Source organism: Colletotrichum godetiae (genome assembly GCF_030913485.1).
Source record: "Colletotrichum godetiae strain CBS 193.32 chromosome Unknown BDP55scaffold_26, whole genome shotgun sequence".
Classification (NCBI taxonomy): Eukaryota; Fungi; Ascomycota; class Sordariomycetes; order Glomerellales; family Glomerellaceae; genus Colletotrichum; species Colletotrichum godetiae.
Genome location: NW_026851274.1, coordinates 45931 through 71178, shown reverse-complemented (window position 1 = coordinate 71178; position 25248 = coordinate 45931). Strand labels below are relative to the sequence as shown.

At 51.8% G+C, this 25248-nt stretch overlaps 5 protein-coding genes across 5 annotated transcripts; 4 read left to right on the top strand and 1 right to left on the bottom strand.

Moving 5' to 3' along the window:
- Positions 1-360: 360 nt before the first annotated feature.
- BDP55DRAFT_729673 (OPT oligopeptide transporter) lies at positions 361-3052 on the top strand (the record flags this gene model as incomplete). Its single annotated transcript, XM_060579597.1, has 8 exons — positions 361-750; positions 850-971; positions 1028-2186; positions 2247-2255; positions 2318-2463; positions 2519-2733; positions 2803-2915; positions 2978-3052. The coding sequence occupies 8 exons, from the start codon at positions 361-363 to the stop codon at positions 3050-3052; spliced, it is 2229 nt and encodes a 742-aa protein (XP_060428279.1).
- A 1071-nt stretch (positions 3053-4123) lies between these two features.
- On the top strand, positions 4124-5980 carry BDP55DRAFT_729672 (methyltransferase; the record flags this gene model as incomplete). Its single annotated transcript, XM_060579596.1, has 4 exons — positions 4124-4373; positions 4470-4853; positions 4910-5026; positions 5097-5980. The coding sequence occupies 4 exons, from the start codon at positions 4124-4126 to the stop codon at positions 5978-5980; spliced, it is 1635 nt and encodes a 544-aa protein (XP_060428278.1).
- A 612-nt stretch (positions 5981-6592) lies between these two features.
- On the bottom strand, positions 6593-9999 carry BDP55DRAFT_667110 (p115 like vesicle tethering protein). Its single transcript, XM_060575154.1, has 5 exons — positions 8819-9999; positions 7531-8762; positions 7048-7477; positions 6670-6996; positions 6593-6612 (listed from the first exon to the last, which is right to left on the bottom strand). The coding sequence occupies exons 1-4, from the start codon at positions 9797-9799 to the stop codon at positions 6793-6795; spliced, it is 2847 nt and encodes a 948-aa protein (XP_060428277.1). The 5' UTR covers positions 9800-9999; the 3' UTR covers positions 6593-6612; positions 6670-6792.
- Positions 10000-10227: 228 nt separating this feature from the next.
- BDP55DRAFT_716448 (XRN 5'-3) lies at positions 10228-14168 on the top strand. Its single transcript, XM_060578340.1, has 3 exons — positions 10228-10942; positions 11012-13121; positions 13180-14168. Exons 1-3 carry the CDS (start codon positions 10633-10635, stop codon positions 13937-13939), a joined length of 3180 nt encoding a protein of 1059 aa, XP_060428276.1. The 5' UTR covers positions 10228-10632; the 3' UTR covers positions 13940-14168.
- Positions 14169-15841: 1673 nt separating this feature from the next.
- Positions 15842-24542, top strand: BDP55DRAFT_554597 (GTPase-activator protein for ras-like GTPase; the record flags this gene model as incomplete). The annotated part of the gene is made up of 14 exons (XM_060569404.1): positions 15842-15895; positions 16031-17536; positions 17621-17970; positions 18037-18151; positions 18222-19757; positions 19819-19978; positions 20040-20329; positions 20383-20670; positions 20742-21113; positions 21169-21255; positions 21367-21539; positions 21614-22293; positions 22365-24204; positions 24263-24542. 14 exons carry the CDS (start codon positions 15842-15844, stop codon positions 24540-24542), a joined length of 7731 nt encoding a protein of 2576 aa, XP_060428275.1.
- Positions 24543-25248: the final 706 nt, after the last annotated feature.

The following is a 25248-nucleotide window of genomic DNA, read 5'->3' as shown; positions in this document are numbered from 1 at the left end:
AGCGCCGCCTGTATTCGTATGCTCGCTGCCTTATGTAATTGATCACCATTGTCTCATTGCGCGCAAAGTTCCCTTTCTACCTCCGGGTGAGCCAAAGAAAGTTGGAACAACAACCAACGCCACTTTCGAGTTCATCTTCACCCTCGGTCAATATTGCACGGCCTGCGGCTCTAGTCCTTTATAGGCATTCCCATGCACACATCCGCCGGACCAGTAACGATACAAACGCCAGGTCGGTCAGCACGCTTTTGGCGCGCATAGTAGCGAGTTGTAAAACGCCTTCTAATACCTCGCTTCTGAACACTCTGGTCGACCTTCTCGCGTTGCAGCACTGCCCAGCAAGGGTTTACGACATTGACCATGGCGCCTGATCGGGGACATCGTGACGATGCCAATGACGGCGCTCACGATACTGTTAGCAGCAGTAACCACACCCCAATCACGCGTGATTCTTACTCCGAGAATGCTCCCGAGCGAGGGCCTGTCATCCACGGCCGCAGCTTCACCTTTCGCGGTGTTGCCGTGGGCCTGCTGGTCGGCTTGGTCATTTGCTTCTCCAACATGTATTTTGGCCTGCAGACGGGTTGGGTGAGCACCATGACCATGCCGGCTAGCTTGATGGGTTTCGGTATATTCAAGGCCATGTCTAGGCACCTGCGCCTTCCATTCAGTCCTGTTGAGAATGTCCTCGTGCAGACCGTGGCTGGAAGTATGGCCATCATGCCACTTGGCTGCGGATTTGTCGGTGTGGTATGTCTCCCGTATCCCAGGCATTGTTACTTCTCTCCGCAACTTGACGCGATGAAACAGACGAGGCCCATAGGTGACACGTAACTTATTCTTTTTTAGATTCCCGCCATGAACTATCTCTTGGCTCCCGAGGAACAGGGACCTCTCAACATCCCCTTGTGGAAGTTGATCATATGGTCTCTTGGTCTTTGTTATTTTGGTGTTGTCTTTGCTGTCCCTCTGTGAGTTGGCCGCAGAGAACTTGCTCCCCAAGCTTTAGTCTAACCTCCAATACCAGTCGGCGACAAGTCATCATCCGAGAAAGGCTTCGTTTCCCTAGCGGATTTAGTACTGCTGTTCTCATCGGGGTCCTCCACGGTCAGACGCGGAAGGCCGGTCCTGACGCCGTATCGGGCGGCTTCGCGAGTCTCGTACCGGATCAAGATTCGAAGCCGGATTTGACGCTGGAGTCTAGCCGTAACCACAACGTTGCGGATCCCGAGAATGCCAATTCCGAGATGCCCGAGAGTGGCTCCCAGGACGACTGGGCTCAGAATGTGAGGCTACTGCTGATTTGCTTTGGGGTCTCGGGCTTGTACACTTTGTCCTCCTACTTTTTGCCTGCATTGCGAAGCATTCCCATCTTTGGTACCAATGCCGCAGGCATTTGGCTTTGGACGCTGAACCCGAGCCCGGCCTACATTGGCCAGGGCATCATCATGGGCCCTGAGACGACTTTGCACATGCTGCTAGGTGCTGCGATAGGATGGGGTGTCCTCTCTCCGCTTGCCAAGTATCGGGGTTGGGCACCCGGTTCCATCGACGACTGGGAAACGGGCAGCAAGGGCTGGATTGTTTGGGTCTCACTAGCTATTATGCTTGCCGATGCCATTGTCAGCCTCAGTTACATTGCTTTCCGCCCCTTGGCCCAGCATGTCGCTAATGAAGGTATGACGGGCATATGGCAGGAAATTGTGCTAGGTTGGCAGAAGCTTTTTGGATCCAGCCGTCATTCCACCCGGACGTATACTGCTCTGGACACAGATGAGGATGGAGAGGTCACAAGTACCTCCCGGCTCTTGTCTGATGAGTCGCGATCCTCTGTGGTTCATCGTGGGTTTTCGACATCGAGTGGAAGCGATGCTCGTGCCGACGAAGTAGACGCACCAGAAGACCAGCAAATCAACAACAAGCTTGTTGCCGTGGGGCTGGTTCTATCCATTCTCCTCTGCATCACCACCATCCACATAGTCTTCGGCGACCTGGTTCCTCTCTACGCCACTGTTGTTGCCGTGCTGATGGCTCTCCTACTCAGCATTATGGGTGTCCGAGCACTGGGTGAGACGGACTTGAACCCCGTATCCGGCATCAGCAAGCTCGCGCAGCTTTTCTTCGCCCTAATCATTCCCCAGTCACACAAGTCCAGTGTGCTTATAAACTTAGTTGCGGGTGCAGTGGTAAGTGGTCAAGTAACCTCCAACCTTGGTAATTGGGCAATCGCTAATTGAATTTCCTAGTCCGAGGCCGTATGTAACTTTGTGCTACGTTACTAACTCGACTGGGATGAACGCTGACTTGGCGAACCTAGGGAGCTCTTCAAGCGGGTGATTTGATGCAGGATCTCAAGACAGGCCATCTTTTAGGAGCCGCGCCCAAAGCCCAATTCTGGGGCCAAGTGATTGGAGCGACAGCGGGTGCTGTGGTCAGTGCCTTTGTGTACCAGCTGTACACGGCGTAGGTTACGATGCCAACCCTAGTTATTGCCCAGAGACTGATCGACCTTGTTCAGAGTGTACACGATTCCGGGGGATCTCTTCCAGGTCCCAACGGGATATGTATGGATCTTCACAGCCAGGCTAGTGACGGGCAAGGGCTTACCGCCCATGGCGCGCGAGTGGGCAATCGGCTTTGGTATCATATTTGCTTTCACGACTATTGTCAGGACCATGATCACGGGCAAGGCTTGGCGTTACCTTGTGCCGGGAGGTATTGCCGTGGCGGTCGGTATGTGTCACTTGGAAATAATGATCTCCCTGATTGAGAACAGAGGCAAGGCTGACCCAGAGGTGATAGGAATGTACAACGTCCCATCATTCACCTTGGCCAGGACTGTTGGCGGCCTGCTAAGCTGGTACTGGGTCTCCAGGCGAGGCGAGTCGAGCACGCCATTGATTGTGCTGGCATCAGTGAGTACTTGAAGGTGTCCACACGCGACCAGAAATGGTAGCTGACGCAAGCTGTGTTTTAGGGCTTCATACTCGGTGAAGGATTTCTGAGCATCGTGAATCTCATTTTGCAAAGCATTGGCGTCCCTCATTACTAGAAACATAGGCACGAAATGACGTTTGCAAGGTCAAGATGTATAAGGTGTCTGAGGCAAAAAGGTTCGAGATGAGGAACCGAAATGGGGGAGGCCAAGTGAGGGACGGAGGCATTCAAGAGAATACTGGTGAATGGCACGAAATGGCAAAGCGAGAAGTTCCATCTCATGGTTGGTCGTCATGACGAGTGGTAGGAAGACGCACGATTTACTGATCACTGTCTCAGGCATATAGATGATCTAATAATCCGATGGCGTGGAATTTTAGTCTCTGGGAATCAACCCCCCTTACTTCTTTGATTTACATTATGCGTGTTGCCAGCGATTGAGTGAAGCCAACTTGGCCACTGTGACGTTATTCTGTGCCATGTTTGACCTTCAGATTTGAAAAGTACGATGTGAGGGGTAATGGAGGGGTAGAGTGGTGGAGGGGTGGAGGGGTAGCTTCAAGTCAGAGAGGGGCAGAAAAAAAGTAAACAAAATAATTTATCAAATTCCTATTAGGAAAGTAGTGTGAAGTACATACAGATGCAATTGAAAAAGAGGGTTTGGAAAAAGAAAACAGGAAGAAAAAAAGGGGATGCAAAGGCGGGATCTAGCCCGGCATACTTTTCCTTTCCTTAAAGTCCCATCTTAACTTACCTTACCTATCAAGGGTACCCTTCCATTGTCAACGAAGGTACTCCGTATACGGTAGCTGAGGCCGCCATGGAAGGAAAGAAGTCAACGCAGCTTTATTGGACGGCGGTTTGAGTAGGAACCGGCCGGCGTGCCTGCCGGCCCCTTCCAAGGTTCCAAATTATTTTTTTGGGGCCCCAGCACAGTCCCACAAGCTTAGAGAAGGAGGAAAATATCCAATCCTTCACTCCATCTCTCATTTGGCTCCAAGGCGATATCAGCTCAGGCAAGGTATTCTCACCAAGAAGACCTGAAGAAAACATACCCTCACAATTAATTCTATCCCTTACACTTGTTTTGTTTGCCAGAAAAGCACGAATCACTTCAAGTCGACTAGGAATTAAGCAAGGAAGAGAAAAAAAAAAACAGAAGCAAATTTCAATTCGGTCACCAAAAATGACCAAGGACGATCTCAAGAACGGTGCTCGCGCCGATTCCGATGTCTCGTCTGACGAGTCTGACTGGGATGACGCGGAGCCCGAAGAGGAGGAGGCTCAATCTTTCATTTCCTTGCTTGACGATACCGTCTTTCCTGACGTCGATGCCATGTTGTCTTACTGCCGCACGAAGCACAACTTTGACTTCCTTGCCATCCGCCGTCGACTTGGCCTTGACTTCTTTGGAACCGTCAAGCTTGTCAACTTTGGTAAGTCTGGGGCCTGAGACATAGTGTGGATGCTTTACATCGAAGCAGCAATCCATTTCCCTGCTACAGATTGAGGGTTTACTGACTCATCCATAGTTCGCCAACGTATTTACGATGGTGCTGCTATGCCCGAGACTATCACCGTCGACGACATTGCTGACGAGCGCTACATGAAGCCCGTCATTGAAGACGATGCATTGATTATGGCTCTTACCGAACTGGATCTTGACGATGAGTTGCCAGAGCATCCTCAGCAAGCACCACAAGGGGGTGCTTCTCGGGAAGCTCAGCTCGAAGAAGAGTTGGCGAAGCTTCAATCCCAATTCGCAAATTACCGCAATGCCGTTGAGCAGACTCTTGACCAGCGCTGGGGAGAAGACACGCCCGTTGCAACCCGGAGCGAGAAGCCGCGTGATCTGGACAACAAGGGTGTCCGAAAGGACGAGTCTCAGTACTACTGGGAGTCATATGCCTCTAACGGTAAGAGACGCTCAACCTAAAGTTCCGGCTGCTTAGTTTGCTAACGTCCCTCCTAGATATTCACGAGACGATGCTGAAGGACAAGGTTCGAACAGACTCTTACCGGGATTTCGTCTACAACAACAAGTCTCTATTCAAGGACAAGATCGTGCTCGATATTGGCTGTGGTACCGGTACGTCTCACATCCGACGCCATTGCCAGCTTTGTGGACCTTGACATCTAAACCGTGATCTCTAAAACAGGTATTCTGAGCATGTTCTGCGCCAAGGCCGGTGCGAAGCAGGTTTTTGCCGTTGACAAGTCCGATATCATCGACAAGGCCCGCGAGAACGTCTTCAACAACGGCCTCACTGACAAGGTTACTTGCATTAGGGGCAGGGTCGAGGATATCAGTCTTCCTGTCGATCAAGTCGACATCATCATCAGTGAATGGATGGGCTACTGCCTGCTTTACGAAGCCATGATGAATAGCGTTCTGGTCGCCAGAGACCGTTTCCTCAAGCCCGACGGCCTCATCGCCCCGAGCATCTCCACCATCTGGGTGGCACCGGTCTCGGATCCTGAATACATCACCGACTTCGTTACCTTCTGGGACGACGTCTACGGCTTTGACATGAAGTCCATGAAGGAGGGCATCTACGACGAGGCTCGTATCGAGCTCATGCCAGAGGACTGCATCTGCGGCACCCCCTCGCAGATCTCATACATTGACCTGCATACCGTCAAGATCGAGGACCTTGACTTTGAGACTCAGTGGAAATCGAACTTGACCAAAGATATTCCGTCACTTGACGGCTTTTTGACCTGGTTCGACATCTTCTTTACGACTTCTCGAAGCGACTCGATCCCGGCGGATCTGCAGGTTAAGGCCGGCGAGACCAGTGTCATCAGACCTGGCGAAGTTGCCTTCACTACCGGCCCTGCAGGTCCTGACACCCACTGGAAGCAGGGTTTCCTGATGAGCAAGTATCTCGAGGAGAACGCCAGTGTCACCGCCGGCACAGAGATCTCTGGCAATATTGTCTTCAAGGCACCCGAAAATAACCCCCGGGCGCTGACCATCAGCAATACTTGGACCGTACCAGGCCAGGACAACAGCAGGACGCAACTATGGAAACTCAGATGAATTAGCAAGAGCCTCCGAACCCGCAATTTCGAGCCATGTCATCGACACGCAGATCACCGTCGATTGAACCCAGGGACTGCTGGTAGTGGTCGGCTAGAGGCGTTCATCCTCCAGATGGACTTCTAATGCGGCCTACACAATGTCCGCCTTTTTCCAGGACGCGATGGATATTGACCAGATGATTGTCCACATGCCAGTACGCCGATTACAAGTCTCGCCGACGCGGCCTCTTCTTCGGCAAGACATCATGACACTGTACAAGAGGAAGGCCAGGATGCGCACAAGCCGGCAGAGGCAAATGGGCTAGGACTTAGTCAGATCCCAACTTAAGGAAATACAGCTCCAGAGACAGATAGAACCCTGAAGTATTGACGCCCTCTGACCAACGCGTGTGCAAGCAGCTGATCGTCATTTGGATTGGCAAGCATTATGCTAAAGACTCATGCGCCTGACGTGCTTTTCAGATCCTTGCTTTTCGTGTCTTTTTCGTCGTCGTCGTTGTCCTCGTCGTTTTCTTCTTCTTCTTCTTCCTCATCCTCATCCTCCTCCTCGCTACCCTCTTCTTCGTCTTCTTCGTCTCCATCGTCGTCTTCGCCATCAGATACTGCTTCTCCAAGTTCCTTGAGTTTTGCCTTGATATGCACCAGATTAGTCCGGGACACTTGCTCAAGTCTTTGTTTTCGACTCACCTTATACTTGGCCGCCTTCTCTTCTAGGTCGCCAAATACCATGAGCAGATCATCAAGCTCGTTTTGAGTTGCTTTTCTATCCTCCTCGGCCTTCTTAATAGTCACGTCGCACTGAGATCAACGTCAGAATACACGCATTTCTCTCAATGTCAAGGTTTCAGCAGTGAACTCTCGCACCTGGGTAACCCTCTCTCGCGTCTCACGTAAGTTCTTCTCGAGCTGCTCCACACGGGCGTTGGCTTTGGTAGCAAGGCTCTGCTGGTCGAGCTCCTTCTTTTCAAGCTGTTCCCGAATGGCCTGAATCTCCTGCGCCTTCGTCTTCTTGGCCTGTGAAAGAGTCAGCCTCACATCCAAGCAATAACGTGATTACTTAGTCACCTTCATAAGATCAACCTCAAGACGGCTGATGGTAGCCTTGAGATCTGCCATGTCCGCCTCAGCCCGGTGGCGAACGCGATCGGCGTCCGATTCGGCTGTCTTGCGCACCTGCTCTAGCTGCTTGCGATGCTCCTCAGACTGCGAAAATGCCTGGGCTTTGGCGGTCTGCCGCGCTTGCTCAGCCTGCTGTTCAAGCTCCTCCTCGAGCGCCTTGATGCGGGAAGCTGTGTTTCTCTGCACTTCCTCAAGTTGCTTCTTGTTCTGTTTCTCGAGAGCTGTGACGTGAGTGGCTGCCCTCCGCTGATCCTCCTCTAATCGCTTGCTGTATTGTTGTTCCAGAGCCGCATTTTGAGAGTCAATCTTGCGGTGTGTCTGCTCAATCTGCTTTTTATGTTCTTCCTGAAGACTTGCAATTTTATTTTGCAGATTCCTAGACAATTGGCTGGTTAGTGACATCACTTAACACTAGTCATCCAGACTTACCGCAGCTCTGCATCGTGTTGTCTCTGCATTCCCTCGTTGACTTGGTTGATTCTGGCCAATTCCATAGCAGTCGTCTCCCGGGTTCGCCGATGGTCGGCTTGTTCCTGACCGAATTGTCGACTAACCGTCTCTAAGCTGACTTGAGCCTCCTGTAAGGCCTGCTGCTTTTCAGCTAATTGACTCCGCAGGGAGTCTACGAGTTCTCTGGACACCCCCGTCTGGACACCATTCTTGACCACGGAAATTTCTAGGCCGGGGTCTCGGTCGATACCACGCAGAATTCGACTGTAGTTGTCCTTGAAGAAGTCGATGAACGTCGAGTCAAAGTAAACGTCTGGCAAACTACCTAATCCGGAGTTGCTAAGATTCTGAGGGATCACCTCAAAATCCCTTACCAGTGGGTCGCTTCTCAATTTAGATAGCTTGTCGATGTATTTTTCGCGCCCCATTCGAGAAACGAGGATGGAATGAAGGTCAGCTCGGGGAATCGGTGAGTCCTTCGTCGAGAACTCATATAGAACGCCCAGAAGCATCGCGCAAAGACCCTGGACAAGGTCACCAGTTGCGTATGGATGATTCACTGCCTGTATCAGGCTTTGAGTGTTGGCCCCTTCTCCAAGAAAGTCGTTCACTGCATCCAAGTCTTCATACAGCCAGCAAAGGAGCAGCATGAGGTAGCCAACAACAACCCGGCTGTCCTCGTCCCGGTTCAAGCCGGATATCAAATGAGCAGCAATGGTTTGAATGCTCGTGACGACTTCCTCCCCACTTTCAGCATCGCCTTCTGAGACAGCCATGACCAAGTTCTTGGCCTTTGCATTATCAAAAACCAAGTGCATCATGATGGTGGAGGCAAACCAACTTCGATAAGGATTAGCGACGGCTGCATCTGAAGAAGGCCGCAAAAGCACCGTCAGCACATTAGCCGTCTCGTCGGCTCCCATATCATGTCCTTCGATCGCTCTCCTCAGAAAATGTAAGCGAATGTCTGCGTGATTGTAGAAGTAAGCCTTGAGACAGTCACACGCGGCTAAACGTAAATCGAACGCCTCCAGATCCTGGACGCTGAGGGTAAGGTCTAGGAGGCCATCAATCACATAGACTTTGACGACACCATTGGCTTGCCCAGATCCAGCTGAAGGCGGCTCGAGAGGAGACGGGACTTGAAGTTGCGCGAATCCTTCCTGGAGGCTCGGGTTGCCCCTGATGATGTCGGCACATGTTACTAGAGCCTGCAGGCACCTTCTTAACATGATAGCACAAAGATCAATGATGGGAGACAACCAACCTCGGCCTTGATTGGAAGCTGGGCTACATGGCTGAAGGCCAGTTGTAGGGCGTGGAATAGCAAGCCATGTTGCCAAAAGGCAAGCTGGTTCTGCGACGTCCCCACGGCCCCTGCTACTAGAAACAGTCGAACGACAGCCAGAAGCGCGTATATGTTCCGGTCACGCTGGGCCTGCGCCCACGCTGCAATCTCTGTGTCCACCCGTTGAGCCTTCTCTGCACCCTCTAGTAAAACAGACAAACGATGAATACCGCCCGATTCGCGGAACAGAGACTGGTTGGATGGATTCCTCCTGAGAAGGTTTGCGACCAGAATCAGGCAGTCCTCCACGACACGATCCCCGTCGGGAAGGGAACCTTCTGCAGAGATGATACCAAAGAGTCGATCAAAGGCGTTCTCAAACGCCACGAGCTTCTGAATATCGGTCGACGAGGGTGTGAGAAAGGTGAGGAGTGTGATGGCTTCGTTTCTAACGGCCTCGCGGCTGTCGTCTAGCACCGCGACAAGGCGAGAGATTCCCAGCGGGGCAGTGAAGATGCACTCTTCTGTGCGCTCGGTTCGGGCAGAGAGGATGGCAGCTAGCAGCTGAAGAGAGTACAGCCTCGAGTAGAAGTCAGTGGAGTCGAGAAAGTCTAGGAGGAGCGTTATGTTCTCCTGGCGCTGTGTGAACTCGTCAGCGAGCCAGAGGGCAATCTCCTCCGAGGCTTCAGGGCTGTCTTCGTTAGGACTGAATAGCATGAGCAGGGTCTCGAGGACGACCTTGACAGTGTCGACATCTTCGGCATCTTTGCTCAAGCTACCTATCAGACTGCGAAGAGCTCCAGAGGCGACAGAGGCAGGGAAGTCCTTTGCAAAGCTGCGTAAACCGAGTATAGCAGCACGGCGGTCTTCGAGGAGCGTGGCTGAGCTCAGCCGACCACTCAAAACGGTGATGGTCTCACCGACCGACTGCTTCGCCGGTGCAGTGGAAATGGAAAACATGCTGTTTTGTTAAGTGTCAGCCATCGGGAGCTGAAACAGACGACGAGGAAGACAGAGAGAAGTGTAGCGCTAAACACGAGAAGCTGTGGGAGGACCGGTCATGTAGAGACAGAACGAAGCATTGGGACGACTAGGTTGGGCTGCTGTTGTGGAGAGCTTTATTTCGTCGCACGACGAGAGGCCTGGGACTTCCTACATCTAGACGCACGCAGGAGCGTTTACGAAAGGTGTACTTTGACAGCTTCTCGCACCGGTACAGAGATAGATCGCTATGTATGTAATAATGAGACGCAACACTCACGTCACTGGAATATGTGAAGATTGCCTACCGGATTACCGGGGTCATCGAAGAAGCAGCATGTCACATTACGTAAACATCGCTTTTTCGACGGTAACTTTCGCACAAAGGCACCCTGTCTGATTTCGTCAGAGTACCTTGTGTCTTCCCGTCTCAAAGGTAAATTAGTACAGGACAAACCTGAGGTAGGCGCACTTTTGTCTCTTGCGCAGAGAAGTCTCATATTTTCCACTTTCACTGTTGCATCACCTGTGTCTTCGATTCCGCGACTACGAACCATTGCTGACGAACTGACCGCAACTGCCCTAGTCAAACGATTTTTTTTGTTTCTCTCGATTTGCGGTCAAGCAATACCTCGCAAGCGACAAGGCTCAAGCATCCATGCGTTACTATTCTCGCAACACAGTCTTCCTTTGCGACGCAGGAGCTACTTGCTCGCTCCACCCTTTGCGCGACGAACAGCCTTTCGAAATCACCACATAAGCCGTAGTTTTGCCTTGTTGCAGATAATTCTTACATCACAACATCATTCAAGATGGGTATCCCGGCGGCTTTCCGATGGCTGTCAAACAAGTACCCCAAGATCATCTCCCCAGTCATCGAGGAGCAACCCGTCAAGATGGATGATGGGTCTGAAATCCCCGTCGACACAACCGGACCGAACCCGAATGGCGAGGAGCTCGACAACTTGTATCTCGACATGAATGGTATCGTCCATCCATGTTCCCACCCCGAGGATCGCCCAGCTCCCAAGGACGAGGAGGAGATGATGCTTGAAGTCTTCCGGTACACGGATCGTGTCGTCAATATGGTCCGGCCGCGAAAGCTGCTGATGATTGCTGTTGGTTAGTTTTCCTCCCCATCATTGACTTCATCTGTTGGTACCGTTACTGAGTAAAACAATTCTTTATTAGATGGCGTCGCGCCACGTGCAAAGATGAACCAACAACGATCTCGTCGCTTCCGATCTGCGCAGGAGGCCCAAGAAAAAGAAGAGGATAAGCAAGAGCTCTTGAAGTTGTTGAAGCAGCAGAATGGTGGCGCAGTACCCGATGACACGCTCGAGGGAGCCGCCAAGAAGGCTTTCGACTCCAATTCCATTACTCCCGGCACTCCCTTCATGGACATCTTGGCCTCGAGCTTGAGATACTGGTGCGCGTACAAGCTCAACACGGACCCAGCCTGGGCAAAGGTCAAGATCATCATCTCCGATGCAACAGTCCCCGGCGAGGGAGAACACAAGATCATGTCATTCGTGCGATCTCAACGCATCTCTCCCGATTACGACCCGAATACCCGACACGTCATTTACGGCCTCGATGCCGACTTGATTATGCTTGGTCTCGCAACTCACGAGCCTCACTTCCGAGTTCTGCGTGAGGATGTCTTCTTTCAAGATAGCAAGACCAAGATGTGCAAGCTTTGTGGACAAAAGGGCCACGAGGCTCGCGCTTGTCGTGGACAGGCCAAGGAGAAGGTCGGCGAATTTGACGAACAGGAGAAGAGCCCCACTTTGAAGCCCTTCATCTGGCTCCACGTTCCCATTCTGCGGGAGTACTTGGCCGTAGAGCTTAATGTCCCAGGTCTGCCCTTCCGCTTCGACCTGGAGAGAGCACTGGATGACTGGGTCTTCATGTGCTGTTTTGTTGGCAACGACTTTTTGCCTCACTTACCGGCACTGGAGATCCGTGAGAACGGAATCGACACGTTGACAGCCATTTGGAAAGACAACTTGCCATTCATGGGCGGCTATGTCACAAAGGACGGTCACGTCGACTTGGGTCGAGCGCAGTACATTCTCAATGGCCTAGCAAAGCAAGAGGACGCGATCTTCAAGAGGAGAAAGGAAACCGAAGATCGTAGAGAGGCCGGCTTCAAGCGGAGGAAGCTTCAAGAGGAGCAGCGTAACCCAAGGTTTGCCAAACCAAAGCAAGTCGACGATGCGTCTGCTGGCTTGAGCTTGTTTGCTGTGGCAGGAGGACCAAATGGCATCACCCACGACAAGGTGGTCGGTCGATCTTCGAACATGAATGCTAACACTGCCAACAAGAGTGCCGCAAGCGCTATACGGGACCAACTCAAAGGTTTGATGCCCAAGAATGAGCCCAGCCAGGAAGATGACTCGGCGAAGGCCACGAAGGAAGAGGTCCCTAAGTCAGCCGATGAGACCTCCGTACTGGGGAAACGCAAAGCCGAAGATGACTCGACAGCCAAGGCCGATTCCGCCGCGACAACCGCAAAGGGGCCCAGCACGTCCGCTGCCGAGGAGGCTGCGGTGGATCATGTCAGAATGTGGGAAGAGGGTTACGCCGATCGATACTACGAACAGAAGTTCCACGTTGATCGGAGCGATCTCGAGTTCCGGCACAAGGTTGCGCAGGCTTACGTGGAGGGCCTGTCGTGGGTTCTACTGTATTACTTCCAGGGCTGTCCCTCATGGGAATGGTACTACCCATACCATTATGCGCCCTTCGCTGCCGACTTTGTTGAGCTTGACAAGATGGATGTTCATTTCGAAAAGGGTCGGATCTCAAAGCCATTTGAGCAGTTGATGAGTGTGCTGCCTGCCGCTTCTCGCCACGCATTGCCCGAAGTCTTCCATGACCTTATGCTCAATGAAGATAGCAATGTCATCGACTTTTACCCGTCAGATTTCGAAATTGATCTGAACGGAAAGAAGATGGCATGGCAGGGAGTCGCACTGTTGCCGTTTATCGAAATGCCAAGGCTGCTCGCCGCCATCGAGACAAAGTACCCTCTCTTGAGTGAGGCAGACAAGGCGCGAAATGGCGTCGGAAGAGATGTGCTGCTCTTATCAGATGCTCACCACGAACTATATGATGAGATCACCACTGGTTTCTACTCTAAGAAAAAGGGAGCGCCGACGCTCAAGCTCAGTCCGCGGACCAGTGACGGTTTGGCTGGCAACATTGAGAAGATTCCTGACTATCTGCCTCACGGAGAGTTGGTATATCCCCTGGAGCGCGGTGGAATGCCGAATCTCGACTACGATAGGTCTCTAAGGTAAGTTGATATCGTAAAGGGTGAAGGTTGTCAGTTGCCGGGACTAACAGTGAAGCAGAGTCTGGTACACGTTCCCAGAAAGTTCGCACCCTCACAAGTCAATGCTGCTGCGCGGCGCCAAGCCTCCGGCTCCAGCTCTAGATCGCAACGATATTGAGACTCTGAAGGGGAAGTCAGCCCGAGGCGGGCGTGGCTATGGCGGAGTACCCTTTCAACGCGGCGGTGGACACCACAACGGCGGTCGGAGGGGGGGCCAGTTCAGTTACGCTCCTGATGGCGGACAGGGCCGCCAAGACCGGGGACCGCCCTCGTACGGAGGTAATGGTGGTGGTTATGGGCGGCAAGGATTCCAGTCGTCGGGGCTACCACCCACCCAGTCATCATGGCAACCTCCTCCCCCGGGGCACCCTGGGTTCGGAATGGGCCTACCACCGCCGCCCCCTCCAGCAGGATATGGAAACGACGGGCGAGCATCTAACGGTTCCTACCGTGGAGGAGGCTACAACCAGCACCAAAAACTACGGACCACCACCACCACCAGGGCCACATTCGCAGTACAGCTATCCCGACGGAGGTCGGCAAGGGGGCCGTGGGGGCTACCAGGGCCGCGGCGGCTATGGCGGTGGACGCGGCGGCGGTGGAGGTGGAGGTGGCAGATATGGCGGCGGACGCAACAATTACTGATGTTTCGAGGGGAGTTGCTGCGGGAGATCAACGTGTCTACCGTGTATCCGCACAGGGGACTTTCACGACGAAAGCAGGAGGCTTGGAAACACGGGAATGGATGGATCGGTATCACCCGCATAGCGTACGAATAGTGTAGATGGGCGGGCATTGTAGACGAGTCGCCAGAGATATGGCGTGTTGCTCCGTGGAGCTAACTGCTGCTAGGTAGCGGAGATAGCGCCATAGGCTTGTGTCAATACCATTGTGGCAGCGATTCGTGGTTAACATACCTAGATAGTAAAGCCAGCTCCTGGAAGTGTTCAACGATGACGCATAGTGACCTGAAAAACATCCACCTTGGGTTATATTTGGCCATCCGTATTAGCAATAAGCTGTGAGCCCGAATTGACGGATGGCAGTTGTATCGGCCAAAGTTATAACGCGGGTGCTGACTGGCTGATATCATAAGAGCTCCAGCTTAGGTTGTCGGGGCTCAAAATTGAAACGCTGAGGCCCAAGTTTCCATAATCCATACGGTAAGGTAAGGTAAGGTGAGGCGCAGGTAAGCACGCAAGTGAGCATCCCCCCGCCGGTACTCACATTTTTTTAGGTTGACCTCCTGGCTAAGGTACCAGGCACTTTACCGCACCTCAGTCAGGGACAGGTCGAAGGTGACTGGCTGAGGTGGTGCTTGGCTTCAGATCAGCTGCCCCACGCCATCTTCCGGGCTCGGATTACCTTAACTACCTAAAGCCTCGAGGACCCAGAAGCAATTGGACCACCTCCCGTAGTGTCCGGAAATACATGTCACCTCTAGGTGCCTCAGGTCAAGTTGAAGATACAGAAGACACGGATTGATGTCTTTGATTTGCGGTTCTCCCATTAGGCCTTCCGACGGGAATGAGGCAAGGTAGCTCGGTAGGTACGTATAAGTTTACGTACCTACCGGCCTACCTTAAGGAGCACCGTAAGGTAAGGTACCTTAAATACCGAAGCTACGAGCTCCGACCTTACCTTAGCTTTTGGAGAATCTTGGCATCCCATCCCGTTCCGCGCACACCATCTCCACTCGCCTCACCCCGAAGGGGGAAGTACAGCTGGGACGTGACATTTGCTGCGTTGCATGGCGTTGCATGGCGTTTCATGCAGACCGGGCCACGACTATAGAGCTTATACTGGTAGGTATTCCTTTGGACAGACTGTAGGTAGGTGGTGATGTAAGATACGTGAGGTAGGTACGTAGGAACTTCTAAGTGGCATTAGCTGGACTCTTGCCCTTTTATGAGACAGAACCGTCTTACTTTGTCGTCCTCCCCAGGTCCACTTGCCCATCCATGTTGCGACTGCCCATTGGTCTCTTTGAAAGCTCCGTGGAAGTCGAGGTACCTTAATTAAGGTCAGGTCGCTATCAGGTAAGTAAGGTACGGTTCAAGACGTATTGCTGAGGTACCTATTTGTAAGTAAGGTAAGGTACTTCGCCTCAAAAGGCGACTAAACCCATCTCAGGTAGCAGCTCTGCTCGGGCCCGACGACGCTATCAGTGCTACCCCTCCACCTTCTCCCGGACTCCTGACATGGACGACTGTCAAACGCATGCAGGTGCATCTTTCGTCTTTTTTTCAATACATTTCTTTGCCTACCTCAAGGACGAAGAAGAGGGCGTCCCATTCGTCACCACCGCAAACCAAGCGGATGCCGATTCAACGCAACTAGTCGCTCCCTATCGCCTAACTCGATTACTTTAATCCTTCTTTACCTCACCTTAGGTGGTACACCCCAGATCAGCGCATCGTTCGCTCTCCTGCCGGCTACCTCTCTTCGACGACGACTGCGACGACGAGCCAATTGGCCCTCTCGACCCAGCGATACCTCGGCTTTGCGCTCGTAGTCCGTCGCCATTGAGCTCCGCTGTACAGAACGTCTACGACCCTGGGAACCACACAAGCCCATCGCAATACTCTGCCAAGTCATCACACTGCTTGAGCTGGAGGGAGGCGCAGAACACTGAGGACGCGCGCGTACGGTCATGAGCTTTATCGTTTTGGAGCGCAGACATGAACGGCGATGCTGGTCTCGTCGGCTGCCTGGTCGATAGGCTTGCCACTAGAGTAAGTCGCTCCTTCCCTTTCTTTCGGACCTTGATCGTCAGATGCGACGCGCCCCCTCCTTCTCTTCCTTCTCTCGACTTGCTTGCGTATCCTGGCTCTTGGAGACTTGACTGACAACATCTGCGCCCCTCTTAGCTCCCTCACAGGACAGGAACCCATGGGCAGGAGCTTCAGCAGGACGACGTTGTCCTCATCACGAGGTCGACACTGGTCAAAATCAGTACCTCTGCCGTCGCCTTTGTTCTCGATTCCCTCGTCGCACTCCTCGAAGACATAATACGAAACTACAAGGGTCTCCCCCCGCCCGCCCATCCTCCTCATGTTCTCCTTTCCGAAGTCTACGTTCTTGCCCTTGCTGCAGACTGCTGCGCCGCCCACTGGGATCAAGTCAAGGCGCAAGGCTTACGCCAGCCTTCTGCCGATGCCGACACTCGTCGTGTTACCCCAGCAAACCTCGCAAATGTTCCCGAGCCGTTGGACGAAGCCCTTGTCAACCGCGTGTTTGACTTGGTCAAGTGGCTTGTTGAGCCCATCCCTGAGGGCTATGTTCTGCCCTCGTCCACTATCCTTGACGATACCTCGAGACACGCCGACTCCATTGCCCGCTCCTCGGGTGGGCTTGCCTCGCCGCTTCCCGGTGATACTGACGCTGCCGAGGAAGACGAAACACTGCCCACTACCCAATTAGCAGTTTTGGAACCTTGCATTAGAATCATCGTGGAATACGTCACGGCCTCTACATGGTCTTGCTCGTTTGACTACTTCAGGAACGTCGTATACACCGTTCGCACTGCAGCTGTAGTGCAAGCTGCTCCTGGTCAGTCGGCCGCTACCCCCGACGACGATAAGGCTTCCCTGGCGGTCCTTAAGATCCTGTCCTTCTTCTGGGTCGACGCCCAAAAACTGGGCCTCATAATCCAGGAGATATGCTCTAGCTTCCTGCATTTTCGCAAATCCTTCCAAAATACCGTTGCCGTCGTCGCCCCCTTGCTAGTCACCAGGTGGCTTGATCGATATCCACATGAATTCGTACAGCAGCACACTTTACACAGGCGTCTCGACGGTGGCGCCGATACTCTGTTTGACATGACGCAGACGGTCGTTGACAATGGTCGCAAGAAAGGAGTTTTGTACCCTTTACAGACCACATTGTTATTCCTACTACCCGATGTTTTCGAGGTCGCTAGTAATCTCCGCGAGGCCAAGAGTAGCAGTATGGCCAAGAAGGTTGGCTTTCTAGACAACTTAAGAAAGGCCCTGAGGAACAAGAACGAGCAGGCTGCTTACTCATTGGTTTCCCTTCTAAGGGCATCTCGCCACTTCGTTGTCGAAGACGACGCCGCATTGGTGAGCTACGCTATGGATGTACAAGACGAGGTCCGCGAGGCTGTCTTTCGGCGCGGCAACGAGACCTCCTTATTCGATCAAGACTTGATGACAGCTGCGTTTGTCAGCCTTGCTGAACTGAGTCTAGAAAGCTGTGTTGACTCTCTAAGAGAGTCATATCTCGGCCTCTCTTCTCCACAGGCTTTTAAGACCGCCGTCGTCCAAGGCTGCCGTTACTTTGCTCGTCAAAACGACTCGCATGTTTATGAGCAGCTTTTTGCTGTCGCGGGACCGTTCATGCGGACCCAGCTCAAGGTACGTCCGATGAGAATGAACCCCTTCTGCGTTCACACCCCATCGCATTCCCTTTGTCGGCCAGTTTGGTGACCTAGGCAGCAGGCTGTCGCGGACTTGCCAGCAGAAGCTACCGCCGTAGCTCTGGCCCTACCGCGCCGCGACTCGAACCTACACTCGTTCACAAATATGGCATGCGATGTTCTCAGGTTTTTAGACGCCTCGCCCCGCTCTCTCTTCGACGGTGACGGTCAAGGCGATACAGTCACCGGCGCCGCCGATGAGGATGTGTTTTTGTCCTTTCTCTCATGTGTCGTGTCCGCCAACCCGACCATTAGGAGACTCGCCACAGGTGTTGCGAAACGCCTCTTTTCCGACAGCACCATCATCGACACACTGCGTGCTCGCGGGAGACTGAGTTCTGCAGCACTGAGGAGGGAATTTTGGAGACGCAGGTATGACGAATGGTGGCCTCCCGGTCCTTTTCAGACGTGAAGATGAGCTAATATCAGCTCGGGCAGCTCCCTGGTGTTACTCAATATGTGCAACGATGTCACATCTGATGGCAATGGCTCAGAGGTGAAGGCTATTCATGAGTACCTTGAAGCCCGGAAGTTCTTGCTAGCGTCGCTACGGGTAAGTCGAGTTTGCATTCCTAGCCAAGCTATCATCCCTCATCAAACTAACAATTCTTGACTCGTTCAAGGAGCTCTCCGATATGCCCGAAGGCGTACCCGAAATAGAGGCAGCATCCTCCAGACTCGAAACAACACTCCTAGTCTCCTTATGCTCTGCAGATGTCGAAACCTGTCAGACGGTGACCTCGTGCATAGGCCTCTTTTTCGAGGAGAACAATCTTGTGGACATTACCTCTGATACAGCCAAGGGATTCGCCTCACTGCTACGTAACGGCGAAGTGTACGGCGAGATCGCCTCCCGAGCATTTCGATTCACGGGGCTCGTGGCTTTTCAAAAAAGAGTTCGCGGCTTGCTCCGCCGCTTGCAGTATCCTACGAGCGGCATCCTCTCGGCGTGGGAGTATGGTTTCGAACGATGGCTTCTTCTTTCAAGAGAAGTTTCAATGGCACCTGTCGATGCTGTCGATGAAAGAACGCTGACCGAGTGGCGAAACTACTCGGGTTTCCTCGCATCTCTTGGTGGAATATGCACGGCGAACCAGACAATCATCCTTGAAGAACCAGCACTAAGCGGCCTGAGGTGGATTGACAAGCTCTCTTCCGAGAATCATGAAGAACCCTTATTGAGCAGGTACCTGAAGCTGAGCATCCAACTTCTCGGATGTGCAAGCGTCAGGATCAGAGAAGCAACCCGGGAGGTTCTATCAAGTGAGGTGTCATCCACACTTTACCAGTCTCTCTTCAAATCTCTCGAGTCTGAGCTTGAGGTCCTATTCACTGGTGCACTGGCGCCGAGTGATAAGGCACAGGATGTCGAAATCATTTTTGCGGAGCAGGCTATCTCTCTTCTGAAAGCGCTTGTGGAGCGGCTTGAGAGCCCTTCAGACCTCGGTGCCGCCTCAGCCATACACCTTGGTGCCCTCGCACTCAATTTCGCGAAGTTCCTCGACGGCGTTGCTGACAGCACCAATACCCTCCGAGTCAAGATCAAGGTCTGTCAGCTTTGCGAGGCCGTGACAAAGAGAAAAGAACACCTGAATCTCAGAGATGACGTGCGAATTCGAAATCAGCTCCTGGAGTACATCTTTGGCTGGATTGCTCGGCCTCGGTCTCCGCGTCTAGACCCAAGTACCAGCTCAAGTGGCCGTCTAGATGAAGTCGTAAGAGTGCAGAAGGACCTAGACAAAGCTTGTTTGAAGTCACTAGCCGAACTCACTTTCCGTCTACCCTTGCAGCCTGGCGAGGGTCAGACCGACGCTGGAACGAGCGAGCTCAAGTCACAGATGTTCCATACCTATTTCAACAGATTCCTTTCGCTGCTCAACCACGAGTCTCTTGAAGGCGGTAGAAACGATTTGCTGGCGGGAATCACCAGCCGCGATGAGGGCGGATCTTCGTCAGAATTTGCCATCACCATTCTCTCAAATCTGCTCAGTGCTAATATCGACGTCGGCCTGAAGCACTCTCTTAACATTGGGTACCATGACAACGTCGAAATCAGGACAGCCTTCGTCAAAGTACTCTACAACATCCTCATTCAGGGGACGGAATTTAGCAATCTGACAGACGCTGCCGTCAGTGAGAAGTATGACGAATTACTCGAGGTAAGCGAAGCTGTGTGGCCCCTCGTTGGCTGGGCGTTCCAGGCTCTGACACAGTCCGCAGCTCCTCACAAAAGACATGACCTTGGTAGCAGCGATGAGCGCTGTGTGCCCAAGCAGCGAGGTTGACGAGCTGACTGTCTCTCTGCTGACAATCTTCGAACATCGTGGTCTCAGCTTCGAGCTACTAGAAGTTCTCATCAAGCAAGAGATCGAAGAAACAGGTGGGACCGGCATCTTTTACTCGCTCGTGGGGAATCTTCTTCCAATTAACCATCTATGCAGACAACGAATCAGAGATTTTACGGCGGACGTGCGTCGCAACCAAAATGCTTTCCGTCTATGCCAAGTGGAAAGGACAACCGTACCTCAAGGCTACACTGCAAAAGGTCGTCGAGAGGTTGATGTTGACTTCGAAGGACCTAGATCTCGAGTTGGACCCAGCTCGCGTGAGTTCTACAGATGAGCTCCAGAAGAATGCCCTTCAATTGCGTATCGTAGCAAAGGTGTTCATCGATGACATCTGTGCGTCGTCCTCGACCATGCCAGCCTCATTCCGCAGGATCTGCAATATTGTACGTCTACCGATCCCCAACTCCCTTGTGCTGTCTATTAATGAGACTCACAGATCTCTTCTGCCGTGCTCCCACGGTTTCAGGAGGCTAAGTACACGGCTGTTGGGGCGTTCGTTTTCCTTCGATTCTTCTGCCCAGCCATTGTTGCGCCTGAAGTCGAAGGCCTAGTTACCACGACGCCGTCAAAGGAGATGCGACGAGGGCTTCTTCTCATCGCGAAGGTCATTCAGAACTTGGCAAACAATGTTCTCTTTGGGGCCAAGGAACCCTATATGTTCCCACTGAATGACTTCCTTACCCAGAACATCTATAAGGTCACAACCTTCTTGCGCGAGATTTCTGTGAGTATTCCCGTCGCCCAGCACGATGCAATTCGATCTACCTTCAAAAGCTCATTGTGACTCTGCGCTAGGTGCCTCCAGAGAACCTCGAAACTCCGCCTACCATCGAATCCTTCGACTTCGGCTCTTGCGTTGCGCTACATCGCTTTTTATATGACCACTGGGATCATATGCGCCAGAGACTTGTCACCCAGGAACGGAAGGACTTTGTGCGCTCGCCCGCTGAGGTGTCTCGGGGTCGGTCGCCCGTTCTCGAGCCTTTGCGCAATCTCATCACGAACTTAGGCCCTCCGCCCTTGGCTGTGACCTGGAACAGACCACAGATATCGACAAATACTCCGCCTTCATACTCGAGGTTTCAAAATTTCATGCTCCGGAACGCTTTCCGTAGTACTGAATCTTTCATCACTGCCAGAGCCGTCTATGACGGAGGCGAAAGCAAGGTACTGTATCACCCTTGCAAAGCTCCTTCCAATCAATGCTAAGTGCATCTTGTAGGACTCTCTTTCCATTATTTGCATCATCCTACGGCACATTGATGCAGAGAGCATAGACTACGATACACTTTTGTACTGTTACCTAAAGGTAAGTGCCAACTCCGCCCCTTCGGCTCGATGTAGTCACCAATCCCTTTGACCATGAAAGAGTGCTTCTTGTTCTTCGTCGTCCGTTCTGACCAACTCTGTCCTCATCTAGATTGCAAGCCGTCTGTGGCATAAGCCCTTTGGTCTGCTCATCGACGCCACATGCTACAATGGGCAGAATGAACCCCAAGATGAGCTCTTTAAGAAGCTTGAACAGCTCACGCCTGTGGAATTATCTCGGAATCTTGTTAGAGTCTACGTCTACAACATGAATAGCGCGTTCAGGTAAGCATCAACAAGGCAGGGGATGCACTCTGTGTTCCTTCCTTCTTGGTCAGACTGGCATAGCTAACGTACAGCAGGAAATGCTTCCGAAGACTTCTACGGGTGTCTGCCAAGAGCGATAACAGCGTCTTCAATCCAAAGAATGTCGACTACCACTTGATTGGCAGCCTTCAAGATTTGCAAGCCCACTTTCATTTGAGCCAACTTCACCTACCTAAGGAGACAATCAGCGTTGTCACAGATACCCGATACGTGTTTCAGCCCATCACCCGACTCTCCAAGACAAAGGGTAAAATTGAGGTTGTCATCAAGGTTGGCAGTCAATTTGTACAGGTCACAACCACCAAGAAGCAGGAGGTCTTCCCTGGCTATCGGCTGAGCACGACGGTGAACGACATCTTCAGGTTAGGCGAAGTGGAAGAAGCTCCTACGTCAATACAGACCGAGGATGACTCAGCCTTTGGTCTACGTGCGGATAATGGCAAGATTGTCATGTACTTCACCAGTCCCAAGAAGACCGACGTGCTCCAGACAATCCGTGGCGCAAAGGCCAAGTACGGCAAGGACACAAGGGCGCACAAGGCCTACGAACGATTAATCCGTCCACAGGATGTTCCGGGTACTTTGCTGAATCTAGCCTTGACAAACCTGTCAAGCTCCGACCACGTCCTCAGACTTTCATCGTACAATCTTCTCGGCGCCCTTTGTAAGGCCTTTAAATTTGGCGCGGCTTCGAACTTAATGTGCACCAAAGGTATGTTGCGAAGTGAAATGGCTGTGGAAGGTCAATTTCCACCAAAGTTTAGCTGCTGATCACCGCCGTAGATGTTTCCGTACCTATGGACCCGTCTCATTTCATCATCAAGATCAGCAGGCAGTTGGCAACGTCCGAGCCTCAACTAACCTTCGACTTTTTGACCGAGTTCTTTGTCGGATGGGAGACCTTCACTGACGAGCAGAAGCCGCTCAGCCTGGCATACATGGCTCCATGGCTGCCCGGCTTACGCACTGGAGTTTTAGCGAATGAATCCGATGCCGAAAAGGGAAAGGAGAAGATTGCAGCATTGTTCCGCAAACTTATAGATGTGGCCATGTCAGACCACGGGCTTACGTATACGCTTGAGCAAGTCGTCTGGCCCGCAATTTACCAGGACGAAACAATACTCGACATTTTTCTCGAGGAGCTCATGAGAGCAGCTTTAAGCTTTGGATTCTCCGAGGAGCCCATGGAAGCCCTGTCGTCAATCGTCTCCGGTATGGGCAGCATTACTCTGCGTGGCAAGGTGATATCCCGGCTACGCAAGGCGTTGAATCGGTCTTCCCTCAGACCCACGAAGTACTTGCCTGACAACACAGTGTGGGCCGAGATATGCGTGTTGCTTCATTTCTGTCTGTCATTGTCGTTCGATAATGGCGTGCAGTCTCAGCTATATCTGCCAGAGATATTTCACATCGTCACAATCTTGGCCAACACTGGTGCTCCGGAGGTCCGTTTGCTAGTACATAGGCTGCTTGTCAACACTGTACATGCGGCTTGCACTTCATTCAACCTGGACGAAACTCGCTTCAACAAGCTCAGGGGTAGCTTAGACTACCTTAGCGAGCCCAGGAGCGAGATATTCTCAACACCTCCCCCATTCTTACGCGATGGAGCCTCCATGTCGACTACGCAGGATGCTGGGCCTTCACTGGCCGCCACTGAGAACCTAGCGGCGGTCTTGTTTGAGGTCTGCTCGGTAGCAGCGCCATCTGTTGACATCTCCAACGCCTGGAGATCACGCTGGATGAGTCTGGTGGCCAGCACTGCATTCCAGAATAACCCAGCTATTCAGCCCCGTGCTTTTGCTGTCATGGGCTGTTTGGCACGAGAGGAAGTGGATGACGACTTACTTTACCAAGTGCTGGTCGCTCTACGGAATAGTGTCGGTCGCTTAGGAGACGACACCAATAGTGATATGCTCATTTCCATTGTGACCTCTCTGTCCAAGATGATGGCAAAGCTCCCTTCGGCATCTCGCTATGGTTTGCAACTCTTCTGGCTAGCCATTTCCCTCCTACGGCTTGTACCTCCGGCCCTATTCAACTGCACAGCGCAATTCTTGGAGGCCGTCATGACTAACATCAGCACTGTGGGTGACCTCAGAGGTGACAAGATGGGCCCTCTTTTGCTACAGGGCCGCGTCCAGCTCGAAGAAGCGGCTTTGCCTCTGGATGACGCGTACGGTATTCACTTCACGCCGGAGAACTTCCATTTCGCAGTCTGCGCCTGTCTCGCTCGTGGTCTTGCGGACACTACCACCAAAACGAATGCCATGCGAGTACTTTCGGCCTTCCTAGACATGGCCGGCAATCCTATCGGTGACGCTGGGGTCCCACCTGATGACTTGTCTCGGTCGCCTTACATGGCTCTCATCCTTGCACGAACAGTCGAGAGCGATGAGCTCAGAGACAGCTTATGGCTTGCGGGAATTGACCCTTCACTTTTACGAGATGTCACTGGCCAGCAAAGATATGATGATCTCGGCGGCATGAAGGATAAAGACCTCCTCCTAAATACTGCCATCGAGTTGATTGACTTTCAATACTTGGAAGATGCACTGCAAAATCGGACATTGCAGTGGCTGACGGAACTAGCAGCAGCCAGGCCGTCTGTGATTATGCATCTGTAAGCTTTTCTCTATATCTTCTCATCTAGGCGGACTGTTTGACTGATTGAACAACAGCTGTGGGCCTATTGTCTCTATCCTGGACGATGTGCTCTTGCATTGCCAGAATTCATCGACTTTGGAGTCTGCGCAGGACTTGCTACATTCACTCACATCAAATCCAAAGTTCAGCACAGCCCTGGAGTCCACGGCCGTCTTGAATGAGATCCTCGAGGATATGGGTTTTAGCGGGTTGTGGCGCTCGTGCTCGTTCAATTTTAGCCAGGATCAAGATAGAAAATGCTTCCTTCTGACCGAGAAGCTGATCGAGGTAAGTTACCATTTACACGATGTCTAGGGAAAGGTGCTAATAGACCTAGCTTATTATCGTTTAGCTAGCAGTAGTGACTTTGAGAGACAGAATAATGAATTTATATTATATAAAAAATTAAAGCTTGAGAATATATAAAATAAAGGTATTTATAAGAGTAGAAATGACGTACTTTATTAACTAAAGATATATATTAATTAATAACCCCGTTAATAAAGGTATCGACTAATATATATAAGATATTATATTTATCTATAACGTTCGTGGTCTTGCCTAACCGAATACCGGACCTTTAAAAGATATTACGCTATTTTACTAGTATACCTTTATAAGCTATAATAATTAAAGTATTAAATAAGCTAAAGAATTAATTAAGCCCGAGAGGGAGAGATATACTTAGTATTACGACCTAACATATATAATTAACCCAGAGGCCAGCTACCAGGCCACGGTAATTATAATATACTATATATATATATAAAATAAGGATACGGTTACCCTTTATAGAACGGAAGAACTATAGAATAAGTTACTATTGCGATTTCTTGTAGATGTTAGGGAGATTTCACCGTGATTTCTCTGCTACTATGGTGAAAGACCTTACGGTAAGCCCCGCGAGAATTTACTAGGAATTCTTGGCGAAAGGCTATTAAATATTACGGAGATTTCCCCGGGATTTCCCTATGAATTTTTAAGGTATTTTTTAGAGATTTTACTATAAAGGTATAGTGAA